The sequence below is a fragment of the Leptinotarsa decemlineata genome, unplaced genomic scaffold, assembly GCF_025532065.1.
Source record: "Leptinotarsa decemlineata unplaced genomic scaffold, Ldec_3_MD MMD2_tig00026361_RagTag_RagTag, whole genome shotgun sequence".
In the NCBI taxonomy this organism is placed as follows: domain Eukaryota; kingdom Metazoa; phylum Arthropoda; class Insecta; order Coleoptera; family Chrysomelidae; genus Leptinotarsa; species Leptinotarsa decemlineata.
Window position 1 is genome coordinate 4049760 of NW_027412704.1, and position 22465 is coordinate 4072224.

Here is a 22465-nt window from a genome sequence, read left to right on the forward strand (position 1 = left end):
TAATGATAAAGCTGATGAATGCGCTAGACACGGATCATCAACTTCATATATAGGTCCTGAACCAGCTCTAGGGGTACCAAAATCATCGGTACGAAACCAGATTAGGACATGGACCAATAAGAAGCACACAGAATACTGGACAAAAGTACCTGGCAACAAACACAGTAGAACCTTCATTAAGGAACCGTCCGAGAAAAGAACCGAAGAACTACTTCAATATAGTAGGGATCGTCTCAGAATAATTACAGTCCGCTTAGAGGACACCTGACTAAAATGGGGCTGTACAACGGAGACCTCAGCTGCAGATTATGCAATGAAGGTACAGAAACAGCTCTACACATCTTATGCGAATGTGAGGCATTATTATTGCATTTTTCATGGTGCTTGTCTATTCCTGATGATTGTGTTAAATGTTTGATTAGATTTGAAAGAAAAACAATTATGCATTGTTATTTTTATTATAACATTAGAGTACAAAAAGCAATAATAGACAGGAGAAATACTGATAAACAATAAATAGGCATATGAGCAAACACAAAGCATATTCGAAGAGAATACAGCAACATGTTGGAGATAAAATTTGAAATATGAAAACAAGTTGAGCAAAATGTTTTTGTAAGCTTGATTTAGCGATGTTTAGGCATGGTAAAATTCAATTTCAACTCATAGAAAAAGAATTTAGTATAATTCAATAGTTCAATACGGCAATTTTATGGGAAGGGAAGGTTACGGTTTCTAGTTCCTACGTCTTCATACAAAAATGTGGGAATATTCCAAAGAGAGGAGGAAAGCAAAGTTTCAGAATAAACTCCACAAAGATGTGTAGATCATTTAAAGATGTTACTTTCAGACACATTTTGCATCTGAAAGTTGATTCTTTGCATGATCTATACATCTATTTGTTGAGTTACTGCTTCCTTCCTTTCTTAGGAAGATTCCCTCATTTTGTTGTTCAAAATGGTGAAGTAGAAAGTCAAAATCTTTCCCAAAACTTATTCTCTTCCGAAAATATATCTCTTCCAATTTGAACCACATAAGATCACCTATATTTCTCTCTAATTTTGGTTTCTACTCAAATAATTATTTTAATAAAGATTATGCTCCTCAGGTTTATAATGCTGCAAAAAGCAACTGCAGTTTTCAGTCTAGTTGCAGTTTTTCAAAGATTTTAGCAAACTGTTCCACTATCCAAGACATTACTTGATACATCCTCAGGTTTCTTCAGATTGATTTTTTGCAGCTAAACCAATAATTTGGACAAATAATTATATTAATTATACCAAGGTAGTATCAAATTAAGTTAAAAATAATACTCTACACAATGTTGTATTTCTATGGACACCCATTTTCTTTTTTTTCTTTCTATTATAAAACCCCCTTTAATAATATTTATAGTTATTGACGATGATTTTCATGAGACTATAGAAAGTAGTTTTTGTTTCAGCAAATGTTGCATTATCGAAACAAGAAACCTATTAATTTCATCCATTACACAGTAAAATCATTCACCTATCAAATTATCACTGATAATAGAATTTACATATTTATGCAGACACAAATCACTTAGCAAATGATGATCAAGACAAAAATAAAAATTAAAAAATCGATCATTAGACAATAAAAAGCTGTTAGCTCCATTTTAGTCAAATTCAACATTGGAAGAAAAACATCAATTGATTTATAACCATTCTTATTTTTCATCGATTAAAAAATTTCACTGGATCTTTCGAACACATCCATCAAAAAATTCAATTTCAAATGACCCAAATCAAGACAAAACTAAATGATTTGTCAAAAAATTTGATTCTTTTGCCAAGGCAAAAATAATATTCTGAACTTTTGGCAGGCACTTTCACAAAGGAAAAAGATCAAAAGCACTGTGTCGTATTGCAAAGTTGCTATATTGATTGTTTTGATTTGAAATACATTGCAATATGACGTCCAAAGATGAGTCATTTCGTGACGCACGCGCTGAAATAGCATATTCGGGCGTCACATCGTGACACTCGCTAAATGATAGCATATTCGGCCGTTACAATATGACGCCCAAAGATGAGTCATTTCGTGACGCACGCGCTGAAATAGCATATTCGAACTTTTGGCAGGCACTTTCACAAAGGAAAAAGATCAAAAGCACTGTGTCGTATTGCAAAGTTGCTATATTGATTGTTTTGATTTGAAATACATTGCAAAGCAAAAAAAAGCAAGTTTTCAAGAAAATCTCTTGGGCCAACTACCTGGTGAGTGATTTGATACGGTGGCAGTTCACTACTTATGAATTAATTTTTTTTAATCCAAGATATACTTTCTCCATCCAGAAAACTGCACAAAAATGTGATAGAACTGACCGACACTCGTTAAAAATCCATTATAACGTATTAAAAAAAAAACACTTTGATGTATGATTTTCACTTGAGAGTTTACAAAACCGCGACACGTTTCGCTATACAATAGCGTCAGAATGTGACGCCAGAAGAACCGTCACATCGTGACGCACTCTGTACAATATCATATTCGGGCGTCACATCGTGACACACGCTATACAATAGCATATTCGACCGTAACAATGTGACGCCCGAAGATGCGTCACATCGTGACACACGCTATACAATAGTATATTCGGCCGTTACAATGTGACGCCCGAAGAAGCGTCATTTCGTGACGCATGCTATGAAATAGCATATTCCGGCGTCACATCGTGACACAAGCTATACAATAGCATATTTGGCCGTTACAATGTGGCGCCCGGGAAGAAGCGTCATTTAGTGAAGCACGCTATGAAATAGCATATTCGGCCGTTACAATATGACGCCCAAAGATGAGTCATTTCGTGACACACGCTATAAAATAACATATTCGGGTGTCACGGTGTGACGCCCAAAGATACGATTGTGTAGCGAAACATGTGTCGCGGTTTTGTATAATGTCATGTGCAAATCTCGCATTGAATTGTGTTTTTTGTTTCAGATGCTTTCTGTCCCTGAAAATCACTTTAAACAAATAGGAGTTATTTTCTATTTGAATTGCCCAACTACACGGTAGTCCATAATACTTATGATCTATTGCTTACAGAGTGAAAGATTTAATACTAGCAGAGATTTCGACTGAAGTTTTCGCCATGTTTTCGTGCTCTCTTAACCGAGACCGTGATCGTCGAAGAATCCTTGCGGTGTCTCCTCCTAGAACAAACGAGAGCATCACTCTTTCATATAAATCAACATCAATATGAATGTGGATGGAATGGAAAAAAAAAATTCACATACCTATCGGTTATGTCGTTGGAATCCTCGAAAAATCACTTCTGAATCCACTTTCATATTGACGTGATATCGATAAGCTTTGGAAAACAACCACCCCGACTCCAGTAAGTAAGGATGCTATGTTAGGCGATCAGACACCATATTAAAATAATTGAAAAGTTATCGAAGGAACAACGTGGAACATATTTTCGTTATGCTTTTAATGTGGCGTCTGACCAGGGAGTTAAGAAGAAAAGAAAAAGAAATCAAAAATGCATCTGTATTCTATACACAACCACTACAATTTGGCACACATCAAAACATTCAGTAAAAAAGTTAACTACCGCTACAAGATTAGTTGAATATTGTATATTTATTTCAAGTAAATATATCGTGCAGTGTTATACATATATATTAGTTTTATAAAAATCAATTTTTGATAATTAATTTGTTCGAATAATGTTATCGTTAAATTATTTCTATATATGTTGCCTAACATTGATATTGACAATAGAGATACTTGAAAAAGGTAAAGTATAACAGATCATAAAAATATAGTCAAATATCTAGTAATTGCACAATATTGTTGGCAAGAAAACTTTGACACAACAGTATAAAATTGAAAAATTGACACAAACGTGGATGTATTGAAAATTCGGAATTCAATTTGAAGTTATCACATAGATAAAGATAAATGGTAAAATTTCAGGCACAAGTAATACATATATCATGGCAAGAAGTTTGAACACAAAATCGCTGTTCAAACAGAAGATGTCCAAAGTTGTTACAGCAACCCGATATCCCTCAAAGCTCCTTCAACAGCTTCGTCCTTGGAACAAAATTACAAAAATATATAAATTGTCGATTTCAAAAAAAATTATTATACTTAGTCTTGGCGTGACATATCTCACTTCATTATATTTTCAGTTATATGTCAATGTAACGGGACTTCAAACTTTATATCACCAATATAAAATAGCTACTCTTCAATAACCGAACTGAAAGACCTCAGTTCAAATAATTTTAGATTCTTTTGCCCGAAATTGATCAAGGTTATTACCTGAAAGTTTGTCTCAATGAATTTGTTTTTGGAATTTGATCCCAGGATATACCTGAAGACGGAAAATCTATTGAAAACGTCTCATTTAATAAACATCAAAATTAAATAAGGTCTAATTCAATTATATGTTTTTCAATAATTAAAAACCAGACATAGAATCTTACAAAAATATAAAAATAGTGGCTGTGGTCTACATGTTTTCAAGCCTGACGTTTCGTCTACGACTGCGGTAGCCATTACCAAAAGCGATGAGGTAACTAGAGCACTTGCCTGAAAGCTTTAGACAATGTCTAGCTCATTCGTAGACGAAACATCAGGCATAAAACCCTGCAGACCATGGCCAAAAAACCCAGAAAATAGCTTTGATGTAGGTATAGCTTTTTTTATTGATTTATCTAAAGACATTTGAATTAAATATTTCATGAGAATAAGATCGTCAATCTCTAGGATGAAAAAAAAATAACTTGCACATTTTGCTACTCGAACAATAGGAAGCCATTGCAAAGAGTTGCCTACCTCAGGTGCAACGTTAGGAATCTCACTGCATTTATCTTAAATGGACAAAATGACTTGCATTGAGGAATTTCTTAGTTCGTCAAATATTACCTGGAGATTGGTGTCCTTCTATGATTTATTGAGATTCACTACATTCTATTAGGTTGTTCCAAAAGTTTTGTGCGTACTAATATCATCTGTTTTTGTAGCTCCATATCTCAATAAATATTCAGTCTACTGTGTTGTAGTATATAGAGATTGATAAAGAATTTCGTACTATGTGTTGAACCAAAGCGCTGCCAAAAACGCCCGATTTGAACGATCGACAGGTAGTAGAATGCTAATGGCAGTTCTGGACCTCTCTCACCACTCGACCTTCAATGGCGTCACACGACCTTGAGCTATGTACACGTCATATGACATTGAAGGTCCTAAATGACCTTGAGCCATGAGCACGTCAAATGACCTTGAACATGAGGTTTCACCTTGATATCGACAGAAATTGCCACGTTTCGAAGTCTGTTCTTATTTGTTTTTGGGCAGCCAAAACGATCCTTTTTGGTGTCGGATCGTCACGTGTGATGTAAACTCAATCCTTTACGACCACAGATGTTCCGGACAGTGGTTGAACAACGATGTGTCATCCAGTCACTTTCCAAAGGCGAAAACCCACCAAAAAAAGACAAAGGCTACTGAGTAGTGGTCAGCAGCTGCTGTAATTCACTATTACTTTCTGCAATCGGGCCAAAACATCACAGGAGAATCGATTAAATGTACCGAAAATTGCGTCAGCAGCAGTCGGTACTGGTCAAGAGAAGAGGTCCGATCCTGCTCCACGACAACGCCCGTCGGCACGTTTCTCAAATCACCGTCCGAAAAGTAAACCAATTACCTCACTCGCCATACTCCCCATAACTGTCGCCAACCGACTACCATCTTTTCAAGCACTTCGATAACTTTCTCTCCAGTAGAACCTTCGTCAATCGTCGACTTCCTCGAATCCCGAGCAAACAACTTTTATGCTGACGAAAATTATCGACCTGTGTTACATTGACGCTTATTTCTATTGAAATGAATAAGTATCCACTGAGGTATTACAGTTAAATGTAGACAAAAAAACGAACAAAGCTTTTGAAACAACCAATAGTAAGAGTCAGAATATGAGAGAAATATGACGAGAAAGCTTGTAAAACACTGCCAACAGTAGGATTAAAAAATGTTGTGTTCAATGATAGCTCATCCCTAAGATTGGCACAGATATTTCAAAAGCTTTCTGATTCATTGAGAGTTTTTTCTTCATATTTCGCAAACATTACAAAAACATAAAACCACTGAATACTACCTGGACTGAAAAGTCTCGGGCCTAACACATAGATGGCGTTAGTCGTATTGCATTTCAGTTAGAACTAACCTTCAAAAGGAAGCTGTTGAAATTTCATGATATTCTACTCATAAGTTTGTGAGTTATTGTGCTAAGAGTGACACAACTTTTGTTATTTTTAAAACGATGGATCAAAAACAATTGCGCGTTTTAATCTTACACTGCTTCTTGATGGGAAAAATACCGTTCAAGAGGAGCAATGACTTGAAAAAAATGTTATAGGGACTCTGCTCCAGCAGAAACAACAATTAAACGTTGGTTTGCTGATTTCAAACATGGTCGTAGAGACACCAATGATACGGAACGCAGTGGACGTCCAAATGAGGCAGTAACACCAGAAAATATAAAAGAAAACCACAAAATAGTTTTGAATGACTGAAAAGTGAGGTTGCGTGAGTTAGCTGACATTGTAAAGATATCAAAAAAAAGTGTTGGCTATATATTGCATGAGCATTTGACTATGAGAAAGCTCTGTTCAAAGTAGATGCCGCGCGAGCTCACTGTTGATCAAAAACAAGAACGTCTTGATGATTCTGAGCAGTGTTTGGCCAGGTTTAAACATAACAAACCGGAATTTTTGCGTCGATATGTGACAATGGATGAAACATGGTCCATCACTTCACTCCGGAATCAAAACGGTCGTCATCTGATTGGAGATCAACTGATGAAACTCGTCCAAAGCGCACGAAAGCACAACAAACAGCTGGAAATGTTATGGCCTCGGTATTCTGTAGATTGGGCTTCCTATCGGGCGCGTTCCTAGGTGGCGGATAGGGGAACGGCCAGGGGAGTGGAGGCCCTGTCCGGGAAGCCAATGTGGCCTTGCGGACGGGGTCGCTGGTCAGTGGCAGAAATAAGTAGGGTGAGGGGAGCTAAAATTTCCCAAAAGCCTTTGCAAAACATGCCACTGTGGACCAGCCTACCCAAGCTAACGATGACCTTGGGGAACTGAGCGAAACCTCATTGTAATCAGCCTATCTCTGGTAATGCGGTGCTCTGCCAGAGGTGAGCAACTCCCTTGCTACTGATGAGAACACACATGAATGAAACAAACAGAAACAAAAACGATAAAAACAAAAACCAATCCCGAGACTGGACAGAAGTGTTCACCTCAATCTAAGGCGGTGGCTGGGGATGAACAGAAATGTCCACTGGATATAGCAGATCACTTCGTGATGTAATACAAAAGGCCAAGAAGTAAGCGCATTTGCGGCGCCGAGGCCAAAAGGAGAAGGAGAGCGAAAGAGGCAGGAGTGGCAGCAACTATAAGTGCACCCTTCTCCTCCCTCACTCCACCTCCAACAGCAAGGACACTTCCTGCGGCGGGAGCCAAGGGCTCCGCCTTGAATAAAGGCAAGGAACCGGCTGCTCTTACAGGAAAGCTCCCTCACTTGTGCACCTACACGGAGGGAACCCCAAGAAGGTTGAAGAAGCCACGCAACGACAACGACAGTAATGTCGCTGCACCTTCCAAAACCTTCGTGGAGGCCACCTCAAGGTTGCCAAAAAGAGTGTGTGTTCTGCGAGTCTTGGCCTACACCTGCCAATATAAAGGAGATGTCTCCTAGTGACCTGTCCACCTTTCTGGAAAGGACAAGATGGACGATGACCTAGGAGGACAACTCCTCGGGACGATGTACAATGGATCACATGTGGCCTAAGTGCTGTGCGGTATTTTAGGATATGAGTTGTGGCGACTATCTCGAGAAGGGAAATACCATCAACAGTGAATATTATATGGCATAATTGGAGCGTTAGAATGCGGAGAAACGACCGCATATGGCAAAGAAAAAAAATTTGCTTCATTAAGACAACCCACCTTGTCACAAGTCAATCAAAACTACATGAATTGAACTTCGAATTGCTCCCACATCCACCATATTCGCCAGATTTGTCTTCCATCGACTACTGGCTGTTCGTAGACCTCAGAAAAATGTTTATCGGTCGGATGAAGAGGTTATTTTTGAAACTGGGATCTATTTTGAGGCAAAAGATAAACCGTTTTACATATGTGGTATTGAAATGTTAGACTACGCTGGAATGAGTGTGTGGTTCTCGATGGAGATTACGTTAATGAACGAAACGCGTTTTCTTTCTTAGGCCCGGGACTTTTCAGCCCATGTGTTATTAGAATATTATTTTCTTTTCACTTCCAAAATAAGCCTGTTGTGACACCAAGTATACATGACACACATCCCAAAGCTTGTGACTTATGTGCAGAAAGCATTTTCATAACTTTTATTACAACTCAAACAAACAAACATTATTTGCAGTGATTCATTTATTACCAATTTGTATACAGGAACAATATACCTACTGGCCTACTTAACACAATAAAATAGTTGAATAAAGTTCATCTAACATTCGGAATCAAAAGAAAATCAGTCGAATAATACTACTTGGATGGACTTATTAACGTTACAACTTCAAAATATTCAACACTTAAGTTATAAAATTACAGTAAACGCAAACAATTGTATGGGTAGATAGGGATTTGTTGTTAATTTGATTAACATTCCCTTCATTTCTTTTTTTAAACTTACTTCCACATTTCCTTAACTAGTGACTAAATCAAACATCTAGTGAGGTTCTCAGAAAAAAATAAATAATAAAACATTCAAGAAATAACAAAACAAAAAATCTATATGTACATATAAAACAAAATAAAACTGGCAAATGACGCGATACTGTGAAATATTAAATCGTAAAGCAGTCTTGGCACTTAAGAATATCCAACAAACAGCAAATCTTTGCCTTTACCCATTAGTTGTTTATGAAAATGTAATATTCCATCAAAAATTGGCCAAAGATCTATTTCAGCCACAACTTGAAAACGTTACGCCATTTAGATTTCTGGTTACTGTTTTTTTTTGAGTATATGACCTATGGAAAAGGTTATATAGGTGAAACCTCAAGACCCCTATATAAAGAGAAGAAAGATGGCAGGATGGGGGATAGCGGAGCATATTCTAAAATCAACTGGTGACCATGCTAAAGAATGGAACGAAACAAAAATTATCACGAATGAAACTCATTGAAAAAATCAGAACACTCCAGCAAACCGCATATATTCTTTTAGCAGGTAAAAATTGTATTTCGAATAGCTCTGTAGAAATGGATCGTACCTGGTTACCATTACTGAGAAGAGAGGTAGAAAACGGAAATATGAACCTTGAACAAGTTCTCAAAAAACATCCAGTATATGTATTCATTTAGACTGTCATCTATGACATATGGACATCTTGATCTTTTGACAAACGTCAAACGAATCAAAGCTATTCACAATTTGTGGCGAAAGTTTCAAAGGTTTCAGGTTTTGAAAATGGAAAAAGATCATTTTCCGAAAATGAGTATAAATATTTAATTTTTTTCAATTGATTTTTTTCAATTTATGAATACGACAAGTCACTGACTAATTGGACTTTTCAGTGGTTTATATTACGCAGTAACTTTTACACTTCAGCATATTCTCTAATGATTTAGCTTTGTTTACTTTTCAGGTTGTGGAAGGTTATATACCCTAAAAAACAATAAGAAATTTTGAATCCTCCACAAAAAATGTCTTTTGAAGAATATTGCACAAATGAATTTCGATTAAATGCATAAGACGAACAGAATTCTACTCGAGCAACTACTGAGCATTTATTATGTTTTCTTATATCCATCAAAATGTGATTGAAAACGGTGTAGAATTGTCAAACAAAACGTAAAATATATCGAAATTTAAAGTAATATGTGTAACTCTCTTATTTGGGTAATATAGCGTACAGTAGAAATTTACATCCTTGTCCATGTGTGCAGTTGATGTATCTTTGAATTTTGAAACACTGGTTTCTACCTTTTTGACACCAAACAAAGAATGATGGATGTTCTTTTAGAGGAGAACGTCAAGAAACATGTATTTTAATATATAGCTTAATCTGATATAACAGTGGCTACAAAAATCGATGAAATCTAATGAACGAAATGCAGCATTGCAAATTGATCCACATCAGGAGCAGCAGTAAAGAATATCATCACCCTATTTGGTCTGAACATATACTTTCCACGAAATCAAGTACAGAATAAAATCAATTTCTCACAAGGAACTCTGACTTTAGTTTTGAACAAATTTAAATTCAAGTTGGAAGTTGGTTAAAAAAAATTCAACTATAATAAAGAATGACATGAAGAACTGACTGACTTTAGATCGAGTTTCAGGACTCTCAAGAATGATAGGCAAAAAAAGCTGATGAGTGTGCTAGGATCGACAATTTCCCACATGGAATCTGTCCAACCTGTTGGGGCACCAAAATCTTGGGTCGATAAAAAAGAAAAATATACCGGGGAACAAACATGGAAAAAAGATTTATAAAAAAATTGTCTGCTTTAACAGAACACCTGCACAAAATGAGGCTATATAATGGAGACCTTAGCTGCAAGGCCAGTGAATGCAAAGAGACAGAAAGAGCTTATCATATCTTAGATCACTGGATAACCGGAAGTTAATGAGTCAGGAAGCTACAACTGGTTTATAAATACAAGTAATACAGGAAGGAAGATTGCTGAATATTGTTGAATTAGGTGCCATGAATAGATGGGACAAAAAACAGTGTTATCCATAGACTTGGAAGAAATTGATAGGTCGAACAACTCCAAAAATGTTATTGAAAACTTTGATATTTTTCATTATAAGAATTATGTTAGAACCTCATATAAAAGTATCGTAAGTTCTAACTAAAATGTTTGTAAAATGATACTGTTACAGTTTATGTAAATTAGACAAAGCTTTTCAATCTCAAAAATATTCACCAAACTTAGTTGTGGCATTTTATCTTCAAAAGGTAAGTCACATTTCTCAAGCAAAAAGCTTGAATCAAATAATCAACTATTCAGTACAAAGTTAATTTTTGGCAAGGCATTCTTAAAATTAACTACACAAAAATAACTATTCTCTGTGACTTCTGGCTGTATTACATAAATTTTGGTTTTAATTTGCAGATTCTACTATAAATAATACCATGATTATATACAAATCATAACCTTCCATGATGTAATATTATGGTGACCTTACACCCCTGCAACATTGGACAGAAACAACAAAGAAAATATTGTTTGCTGGATATTCATTTAACAAACAAAGGGCACCGATCAATAGGAATTGTATCAAAAGTTGAAAATAAACTCATTATAAGTGATTTTAAAGTTCCAATTTCAGTGATTACGTTTCCCGATATTAAAAGGGTTGAAACGCCATAAATAAATTTTCCTGCAACACACCCTGACATTGTTTTCTTTCTAAAATTATATGTGCTATCAGTAAATGCAATTTCCATTAGATGAATGCCATCTGGCAAATAATTATTCAGGTATTATTGATTACCACATTTAATTAATTGTTTCAATTCAGAACATACTTCAATTTAGTCCAATGAGCTCAGAATACTTTACTGTTTTTCTCTTCACCATTACATTTATTTAAACAAGGTTTGTTCAAAAAATAAGATGAAGGTTCTAGTTTTGCGGTTCTAGTTTTTTCGATTAGCGATTAGCTAACGAAAAATGTTATCAAAGAATTTGCATAAAATTGGCAGTACCTTCTGAAACTTTTTTTGGGTCAAACTTGCAGTTTTCCACTTGCATTTAACTCTGTTTATTACCAAAAATCAATAAGCAATAATAAAATTATAATGATAAGTTAAACACAAAAATGTTTCTCTTCACTATAATTTTTATTTTCTTTAGATCGTTAAATAAACCTAAACTCTTTAGAATCAGATGAGAGAAAGACAGATGAGTGAAATTGAGATGAAATTTTCATTTACTAATTCAAATGTTATTAACATGAGTACAATTTTTAAACTATCAAACGTAAAGGTGGTGATTTAGATAATCCCTCCAATCTGCGTCTACCGACTTTAGCAGAAATTATTGAGAAATTAGTCAAAGTACGTTCAGATGAATTCTTAAAACCGCACTGTATTATAAGCAAAAACCAGTTCGGGTTTCAGGCGGAAAAAGATACAAATGATGCTATCTTCTCTTTTTTATATGAAATTTACTCTGAATTGAATGCCGATTAAGTAGCCGCCGCAATTATTTGCGATATTTCAAAGGCGTTTGATTGCGTCAATCATAAAATTTTATTAAAAAAACCTCATAAATATGGATGTAACGAACACTTGATTCGAATCGTACCTTTCAGGTCGGAGTCAAATGGTGAGGATAACGGAACTCTTGGAGAACAGGGCCATTGAATCTGCTGTACCACAGGGTTCTGTGTTAGGCCCTATTCTGTTTCTGCTGTATATGATTGACATATCTATGATTAACATATCTGGTAGTTTCACTCTATTCGCGGATGATAATATGCAATTAGAGTGGTTTCAAATGAGTAGGCAAAGACCGTTGCCTACTCACTTATTGAATCTCGACTATGTTATGGAATACCTTTTTGGGGAGCATGCAACTTATCCCTTCTCTCTTCTGTATTGATATTACAAAAGAGGGCACTAAGATATCTCTGTAAAGTCAAACCCAGAGAATCGTGCAGGAATTTGTTTACTGCCAATAAAATGTTAACAGTCATCGCACTTTTTATCTTAGGGGCAGTTTATAAACATAAATCGAAGTTCAACTTTTTTTATATCTACATTTATACTTTTTTAGCACTTTTAGTATATAAACATTGTATTTCTTGGACTTTGTCAATAAGATGCAAATCTTCGGACAATAAAGTAAATTTTGATTTTAACTATATACAGTGTCACCGATAAAGTCCGCATCAAATGGGAAACTTTTTTATTTATCGTTTTATGTGAAATTTGATTTTGGCAGTAGATTTTGCTTAAGAAATGATGTCAAATGGCGTCTACAAAATAGGTCACGTGATTTCCTTAACCTGTCAAAATTGACATTTAAAAAAAGAAACATCGAAAAATGACATTATTCTTCAAAATATTCAAAAATATCAAAGCATAAAAACATTTTCTTTTGTAATTTTATACCCACACACCAAGTTTCAAACCCATAATAAGTATTTTATATTTTCACTATTTTTCCGCATTCCTGCTTTTTCTACTTATCAAAATTTAAGCACACCTGTCCTAAATCATTTATTTTAACTAAACTCGTCACCGAATTTCTTTTTTTGTAATATAATTATATTTTAAGAGCCTCTTTGATGTTAAAAACAAATTTTGAAAAATAAAAGTTGTCAAACTTGATGCAAAGTCCATCTAGTTTCAACGGGGCTTTCAAAACTATACAGTACTTGAGTTTTTTAATGAGCAAATGGCCTCACAATATGAATTAGAACAAAACGGAACATTAGGAAACATCATTTCGTGATTCTTGAAGCCCATTCAATAAAAGAAAAAAACTCATAGTATTTACATATACCTACTCTGCTAACAACACTAATTTAAAAAAACTGGGTAGGCTGTGAAAAAATATGAAACTACATAATGTGTTTTAGAAAACGTCACTGTCACTGAATAAATTAATGCCCGTTAATTCAATGTAATATATGAAAATTAAAATAATATGTTATCTTTACAAGAAAAAATTGAAATTGTGCTAATTTGTGGTGAAAACACATTGCATCGACAAGTGGCTGATATTTTCAACGCAAGACATCCTGGTAGACATGTACAGCAATCCACTGTAAGTAGGATTTTAAAAAAATTTAAACTGACTGGTTCAGTTGAAAATACTTTTAAAAAACGTCATAATCCATCACGCAATAATGATGAGGTTCAGTTGGCTGTCTGCCTGGATGTTATCGAACAGGGAAAATCAAGTATTACCAATATTGTATATAGAACTGGCGTTAAAAGAGAAAGCGTAAGAGCAATTTTACATAAAAATAAATTCAAACCCTACAAACCCAAATTTATAAATACCTTAAAGGCAAGAGATTTCGATGTTCGACTAGATTTCTCTTTCTGGTACCAAGGAGAAGTAGAATTAAACAGAAAATTTCCTTATAAAATCCTATGGACCGACGAAGCTACCTTCACATCGAACGGCGTAGTCAGTTCCCAGAATTGTAGGTGGTGGGCTCAGGAAAATCCTCATTTTGTGATAGAATGTCGGGACCAATATTCATTTGAAACAAATGTGTGGTGCGGTGTTTTAAATAATCAGGTAATGGGACCATTCTTTTTTAGACACAATTTAACTTCTCAGGATTATTTGCAATTTCTAAATACTGAGATCAGTGATATAGTGGACAATATGCCGGTTGAAATAAGACACAGTCTGTGGTATCAATGTGACGGGGCTCCTATTCATAGTTCAAGACAAGTCAAAGAGAAACTATTAGAAATGTTTAGGGGCAAAGTTATTGGGCGAAATATGGAGCAAATATGGCCGCCTAGGTCGCCAGATTTAACCCCACTAGATTTTTTCTTGTGGGGTTACTTAAAACAAATCGTTTATAAACAAAGACCTTTTCGTGACGTGAATCACCTAGAAACTGTTATTAGAAACTCTATTTTAAACATAAACCCTGTGAGTATCAGCAACTCAATAAAAGATGTATCAAGAAGGACAATTATCTGCATAGAACGCGATGGAAGCCATACAGAAATGTAGTGTATTTAATGTCGTGAGTCTTTTTTTCGTGTTTTTTTGCTATTAGGTATAGGTACATGTATATTTTCAGTTCCTTTTAATTAAGATTAAATTCCACTGTATTCTTTGTTAAAAAAACAATAAACACTCTAAGATATTGTTTCCTAATGTTCCGTTTTTTTCTAATTCATATTGTGAGGCCATTTGCTCATTAAAAAACTCAAGTACTGTATAGTTTGGAAAGCCCCGTTGAAACTAGATGAACTTTGCATCAAGTTTGACAACTTTTATTTTTCAAAATTTGTTTTTAACATCAAAGAGGCTCTTAAAATATTATTATATTACAAAAAAAGAAATTCGGTGACGAGTTTAGTTAAAATCAATGATTTAGTACAGGTGTGCTTAAATTTTGATAAGTAGAAAAAGCAGGAATGCGGAAGAATAGTGAAAATATAAAATACTTATTATGGGTTTGAAACTTGGTGTGTGGGTATAAAATTACAAAAGAAAATGTTTTTATCCCTTGATATTTTTGGATATTTTGAAGAATAATGTAATTTTTCGATGTTTCTTTTTTTAAATGTCAATTTTGACAGGTTAAGGAAATCACGTGACCTATTTTGTAGACGTCACTTGACATCATTTCTTAAGCAAAATCTCCTGCCAAAATAAAATTTCACATAAAACGATAAATAAAAAAGTTTCCCACTTGATGCGGACTTTATCGGTGACACTGTATATATATATATATATATATATATATATATATATATATATATATATATGGGGAGTAAAATGCAAAGTTGCCTGAATCATATAATGACTTTGCCCTAATGGAAATTCATTTACTAAGTTTGCTATTATGCAATAGTTTTTCCTTTTTTTCTCCATTTTATATTTTCTTTATATGAAGAAAGAAGCAGACGATTCTTGAATAGTTTAGATCCTCTTGACAATTAATTTTTAACAACGGACCTGATGGTTAATTACATGCAATCATGCTAAGCAATTATTAAATGTTTCAGTTTGAGTCACATGCAATCAATATTGATGATATTCCAAATAAAGTATCTAGGAAACCTAAACCTGGTCATAACACAAAAATGGATCTTAGGTTTGTTATGCAGAGTAGAAAAACTTATCGACTAAGAATATTTCAGTATGAGCCTTGATTCTTAAAAACTCAATATCACAAATATAAGCCTAGCTTATATGGGGTCACCAAGGTATGTGTCGTTATCAGATTACTTTTTAATTTCTCAAAAAAAAACATTGAATAAATACATTTATTTTTGGTCTTAAATGATAATAAGGTTGTCTATTACTGACAGATTGAAGAGAGGTCACACATCTGGAAATAAACAATGGACTCATGCAACCCAATAATTCAACACGGGGGTTTAGCGACTAGATATTGTCAAGCATTCGATACATCCCAATATTGAAAATTTGAGAACTCGTACATAACCTGTTAGTTTGTTAACATCTTGGATGACAAAAAGCGACAACAATACTGGGTTTAGGCAACATTGTCTAGGTACTAAGTGGAATAATTGATGATTAACGTCTTTTTTATATCTAGAAACATAACCCAATTAAATGTTTCCATATCTCATATGATTTTTTCCTTTCTGAGTACATGTGGAGGATTTTTTTGAACCAGAAGTCCGTAAGTTGACGTGTGGTTCTTATCCTCAAATTTATATTGGTCAAACCGGAAGAACTGTCTCAAAAAGAATCAAAGAACATAGAAGTATTTTTGAATGAGGAGAAAATTTCCCTTCATGAGTTTAATCATGGCTATGAAGTTCACATCAGAAGAGAAATTGTTTAAACTCAATCTCTTGGAATGCTTAAAAGTCAAAACACTGAAGAACTCTCGACCAAACTGAAATAAATTGATGAACTTGGAAGTTAGTTGAAGATTTTAATTAAAATTGATAGTTTTCATTACTTTTCTACTTTAATGAGTTTGTTTCTAGAATGGTAGAAAGTAGTCATTATGATTCATATCATTGATGCATATAAGAAGTACTATTCAGAATTCAGCATTGAATATACCCGTAGAAGTTATTGTATAATGAAACATGTGTTACTGTTTTGTGAACTGTTTTGTGAAATTTTCACAAAAAATTATTCAACAAATATCTTTTTAGGTATATATTTAGTTCTAGCTGTAGGTTCTTTGATTTAGGTTAGATTATTAGGTATGTTGTGTAAACCAAATTAACTGAAAGAACAGTTTTTTCAGGCCAGTCTCGACTAACCTACACTGTAGGTTAACCTAACTTACCTACACTGTAGGTTAACCTAACTCACCTACACTGTAGGTTAACCTAACTTACCTACACTGTAGGTTAACCTAACTTACCTGCACTGTTGGTTAACCTACAGTAGGTTAACCTGCAGTAGTTTACAGTAGGTTACAACCTAAACTGTAACCTACAGTAGACTACAGTGTAGGTTAACCTACAGTAGTTTACAGTAGGTTAACCTACAGTGTAGGTAAGTAGAGACAGACTTGAACAAATTGTTCATGCCCACTGAATATATGTGAATGTTGCATAAACCCCCAACAAATGAATCTTATTTTATTTCTCGATACAGTTCTACAATAACTGAAACTTCGAGGTTTTTCAAATTTATGAACAGTAATTTGCTATATAAATCAATAAAATATCATAAATGGAATGAAAAAGCGTCAGTACATCTGACAATGCCTCTTCTAAAAGAGGAACCTTGATGCAAAAAACGTGGTATTTAGTGTACAAGTTCCAGTTCAATATTTGATATTATTTTAGGCAAAGTGGTTCGTTATACACATATATCATGATAATATAGGAACTGTGACCTTTCTTAAACCCCACTCATGCATGAAACAAAAATAGGCATGATTCAAAAATTGCCCAAATGACCAAACTTGAATACCTTATGCAAGAACTTAACCAATAGGAGAGTAACAAAGGCTTAACTGTCGTTTAGATCCTGGGAGTGCACAAAATGAAAAAATAATACATATAGAACAAAACATACAAATCAAGCAAAAGACAGTATAGTGAAAGAGTACACTGACATTGCAACACAGTTTTCCATTGAATTCAGTGAAAAAATAGCTGATACTGAACTACTCAACTATACCTAATATTTTCTATTTATTTCGGTTGGTAAAATCTGATATTCTAGGTTCACTTTCGTTGTTAAATCTAATTTCTTTTAGCAACATATTTCAGTCAACAAGTAAAGAATAGTTTTTACTCGACATAAGTAACCCAGTATCAGCTGCTAAAGAGATAAGTGAAATATTCAGAAATTACAGTTCGACATTTCCATGACTAACCTCTTGTAAAAGATCCTGAGCAGCAATGGCTTTGAGAACATTTTTCTTGCTGGTCTCCTGGACCTCCCCACCCAACAAAAGTTCGTCCAGGATGAAGTATGCTTTCTCGAAATTGAAAATGATATCCAGTTCACATACCTGCAAATGAAAACTCGTTGAAATTCAGAAATAGAAAATTATATACGAGAACATACACTGCCAAAATACTTGTCGAGAAGTTCCACGTAACGGTGAATGATCTCCAAAGTTAGCAGTTCATTGTCGCTTTGTTCAATCGCACAACAGAAGTATAAGCTGGCATATCTGGAAAAAATTGAGGTATATATTTGTTCTGATGTCTCAAGCTTGTTTTGTAGAAAACTCAGTTAGAATTTGGCCACTAGCGATCTGACATGTGGATATTACAATGCTTTGATGAATAATTACTCTACAGTGACAAATTCAACAGTGTTTTCTCAATATGTGATCTCCATACAATGCTGGAGCTCTAAAAAGGTCAGTTGACATTGTTTATAAAGATTTTTGGAATGCATTTGACAAAATTAACCATGATGAAAGGTTACCCAGTATGAGAGACACTAACCTAGCCTAAAAACTGGTAGAATTCAACATCTGCACATAATAAGACAGAAATTGCTTTTCCATCCAACCAGTAACATCTAACTTAAATTAATACAAAATATCCTGCAATCAAACTTGAAGAGAGAAAGAAAAGCAGGAGAGGCTAAAAACGAATACATATCATAAACAAAGAAAATTTTATATGATTGGAAAGTGTGGAAGATAATTTTTGGTGTTCTCTATATATTTATGGTGAATGAATTTTAAATATAGGTATCAAGTGATCGATATTATACAATAATACAACCGGATTGATACATACTACTGTGTTCAGAAAATGAGGTGAATTTTCATAATTTTTTTGGGTGGGATTTAGAGCAATTTCAATTATGCTACATTAAATACTAAGAATTCTTAGTCATAAAACATGGGACTTTTTACCTCTTATATACAACTTTCAAATCTCTCCACTCTAAGAAACTACACATTTTGGGTTTCCTCGCCAAGATCGTGGTGATTAATTCTCTAGTTATTTTTTTCTTGAGTTTATCAGGATGAGCCACATACCACTTCTGTAACCTTAATTTGCCTTGACGGCTGAATAGTAACATGAACTGCATCTAAAAAACATATGGTCAGAAATACATGTTCACGATTTTGTAAGGAAATTATTTTTCATTCCACCTACCATGTTATAATCTATATAAAGTTACTCAATTAATTCATATTAATTTGATAGATATTACAATACTATAACGAAAAACTTTAACAAAAAATAATAATCGAGACAAGTGACGTTTATTTTCATTCACAAAAATGTCAGATCCAGCGTTGCCAGAAACACTGTTTTACAGACCTCAAACCAAACAGACCACAGGACATGTAGACGTAATTGGATGTAGGTTTATGAGTTCTGTGAAATAGATTTTTCTACCGATAAGGATGCAATTATGTTCAACCATAGTATTTCAATGAACCAATAAGCAGGACATCGCTGAATGAACTTACTTTCGTTTTTGTTTTGGTTAATTTTATTATTTTGGGGTTTACAGTATTTTGAGCTAGTTTTTTCGGTGTCAACGGCATCAACTGCTAGGATATTTAGCCTTACGTTCTGAGTAGGCAATAATCAATAACAATAACTACCCATATATCGTGGTATTTCGCAGTCTGCCAGCTACATTTGAACACGTTTTCTTGCATAAGAAATAATGATTATCCAAAAATATTCCATCATCAACATATTTTTAAGTTATTTTGAAAATGTAGTTTTTTGAAAAATTACTAAAAAGTAAATTGGTTTGAAAATCTCAGAATCATTCCAGAAAAAACACCCGTTATATAACAATTTTTGAATGTCGATGATTTTTTAATTATTCGACTGATTTTTATTTGATGATGCTACATTTGACGTGGTTTGCCGAGAAATAGAGCTGAATGTCACATGTGATTATGAGTGAATGGGCAACGGGAAATAGTAATTTCTCGTGGATGTTTTTCGGATGAATTGTAAGCGATTTACATCAGTTTGGATCACAGCAGGCCCGTAGATTATATCGCAATATGCTAATCCAAATAATATAAGGGTTTCGCAAAGTTTCAACTTCGATTTGGAAGTCATAATATCTCTACTTTGATAGAGTTGTCGTAAGATACTGTACGAGCTACGACAAAGTGAAGTTATATGTTTGTGAAATCTCAGATCAGGAGCTAGCCACAAACCCAAGTCCTTGCTTTCTGTTATTATTTGTAGTAAGTTTTGTCCAAGTTGGATTTCAATTCTTCCTACAATTTTCTATCTTTTGTGTTTCGGGTCAAAAAGTATCAGCTGAGATTTTTTAGAATTCAATTTCAGGTTATGGGCTATAGATAGATCCAGCAACTCTTGTAGATCGCTGTTAATTTTTTCCATTGCCACCTGCCAGTTACTTGGAGGAAATTGATAATATAACTGAGGGTCATCTGCATAATGATGAACTGTGCAATGATCAATTATTTTATGGAAGTCAGATATACATAGAGAGAACAGAATGGGGCCAAGGATAGAGCCCTGAGGTACTCCATGGTTAACAGGTAAATCACTAGAACACTTTCCATCCAGACATACTGACTGAGTCCGATTTCTGAGATAACTTCTCAATAGATCTACAGTCCCTTCACTCAATCTGATACACAGAATATTGTGGTCTAATGTATAGAATGCTTTCCTGTAGTTCAAGAGTACCATGGCAGTTACTTCATTATTATCAGTTGCTTTGTATAAATCTTGGGTGATGTTGACAAGAGTGGTGGTGGTGCTATAGAATGTACGAAATCCAGATTGAACATTTGTTATTAAATAACGAATGTTTGGTATACAAACTGAAGAGAGAAACGTGTTATTTGTATAATTCAGTGTTCATATGAAAGTAGTTGTTTTTTTCGTGGAATTCAATGTTTATGTGAAAGTAGTTTTAGTCATCTCCTGATGATGCTAACTTGGTTAGAGAAACTGGCGCCGAGAGACAATTCCATGAACGATTGCAGAGATTTGAATTAGAGAATTGACTCATAAATATTTCAAGCAGCGGCGGCTCGTCAGAGGAGGCAAGGAAGCCTTAGCCTCCCCATAAAATTTGAGGCTATTCATCGCAATAAATTAAAAGATATTGAATATTACTGGAGTTTTTTCCCAACACCAAATCGTTATTTTCAACACCTCGACACGTGTTTCGATCACCAAGTGATCATCTTCAAAGAGTAAGAATAAAATTTTAATTGGTGTTGGGAAAAAAACTCCAGTAATATTCATTACTACACCAAAGGTTCCAAACAGTGCATCATAAGTAAAAGATATTGTCAAATAATTATGATTATTTTTTTCTAAAAATGCTTGGGTATCATTACTTTACCATTAATTTTCAATATAAATACATAATATGCCCGAAAAAAAACACTATCACTCACTACGTAATACGTACCACACTGTATCCTGCATCAACAAACTTCAAACGCACCACCCGTGAACGAATAAACCATCAACCCGAAATAATAAATGCCATACGTTGCAAGGGAGCCAAGCCTCAGACCATTTTGAAAAACACAAGCTCCGCGAGACCGATTCAACCAGGAACATACGTTCCGATTTGTTATTTTAGTTACAGAAATTATAGCGTTAGAGGAGGCTAGCCTCCTTCGTTAGTGTATGACTGCATTTGTTTTTCATTTAATTATTCGGACGAGATGCCGTGACGGACCGGGACTGAAAAATATTTCGGTAAATCGTTTTAGTGTTTCTAGGTAATATTTGTTATTTGTGTATAAAACAGGCAGTATTATGTTTTTTGGTAATATTTTTAATGTGTTTTTAAAGTGTTTTCTTTCAATTTCAAGGTGTTTTCAGGTTTTCACTTTTCGGTAAGTTTTTTTTTCCATTTATTATGGATAAGTTGAACGAAATAAAAAAATCTGACGATATAGTCGATTGGTTGGTGACAAATAATTTTAAGTCTTTATCTTATGATAATAAACTTTACATTATTAAAACTCTGGGAAGGTCTTAACCAAATTTGATTTCAATGAAGCGACAGATAATCGACAAAATCGAGGATTTGATATTAGTTGGTATGATAAATGCGATTGGTTAACCGGCTCCATTAAACGAGAAAAACTATTTTGTTGGCTCTTTGTTTTATTTTCCGTACAAACCGAATACGAAACGTGGTCTAAAATAGTATACTCTAATTTAAAAAAATTACCTCGTTCTACAGAAAAACATTTTAAATCTAAGAAGCATATATTTTCGTCTTGCAAATTAAAATTGTTTAGCAAACACCATATAGCAACAGCTATATCGT

The 22465-nt window shown here is 34.3% G+C and overlaps 1 protein-coding gene and 1 long non-coding RNA gene across 3 annotated transcripts; one reads left to right on the forward strand and one right to left on the reverse strand.

Moving 5' to 3' along the window:
* Positions 1-439: 439 nt before the first annotated feature.
* On the reverse strand, positions 440-19476 carry AP-1sigma (AP-1 complex subunit sigma-2). 2 transcript variants are annotated; one of them, XM_074185050.1, is made up of 5 exons: positions 19318-19476; positions 19071-19249; positions 18263-18371; positions 18069-18206; positions 440-3179 (listed from the first exon to the last, which is right to left on the reverse strand). In XM_074185050.1, the coding sequence occupies exons 1-5, from the start codon at positions 19318-19320 to the stop codon at positions 3135-3137; spliced, it is 474 nt and encodes a 157-aa protein (XP_074041151.1). In that variant the 5' UTR covers positions 19321-19476; the 3' UTR covers positions 440-3134. The 2 variants fall into 2 exon arrangements, with proteins under 2 accessions (XP_074041151.1, XP_074041152.1); XM_074185051.1 differs by lacking the exon at positions 440-3179 and adding an exon at positions 3503-4068.
* LOC111502891 (uncharacterized) lies at positions 7785-10128 on the forward strand. The gene is made up of 2 exons (XR_012467972.1): positions 7785-9620; positions 9676-10128. It is a non-coding gene; the product is annotated as an uncharacterized lncRNA (long non-coding RNA).
* Positions 19477-22465: the final 2989 nt, after the last annotated feature.

Excerpts from the sequence above, each read along its gene's own strand:
- AP-1sigma (XM_074185050.1), bottom strand. Across the intron at positions 18,207-18,262 it reads TCGACAAGTATTTTGGCAGT|GTATGTGAACTGGATATCAT; the intron begins GTATGTTCTCGT and ends TTTCATTTGCAG. Across the intron at positions 3,180-18,068 it reads CTCAGGATCTTTTACAAGAG|GAGGAGACACCGCAAGGATT; the intron begins GTTAGTCATGGA and ends CGTTTGTTCTAG.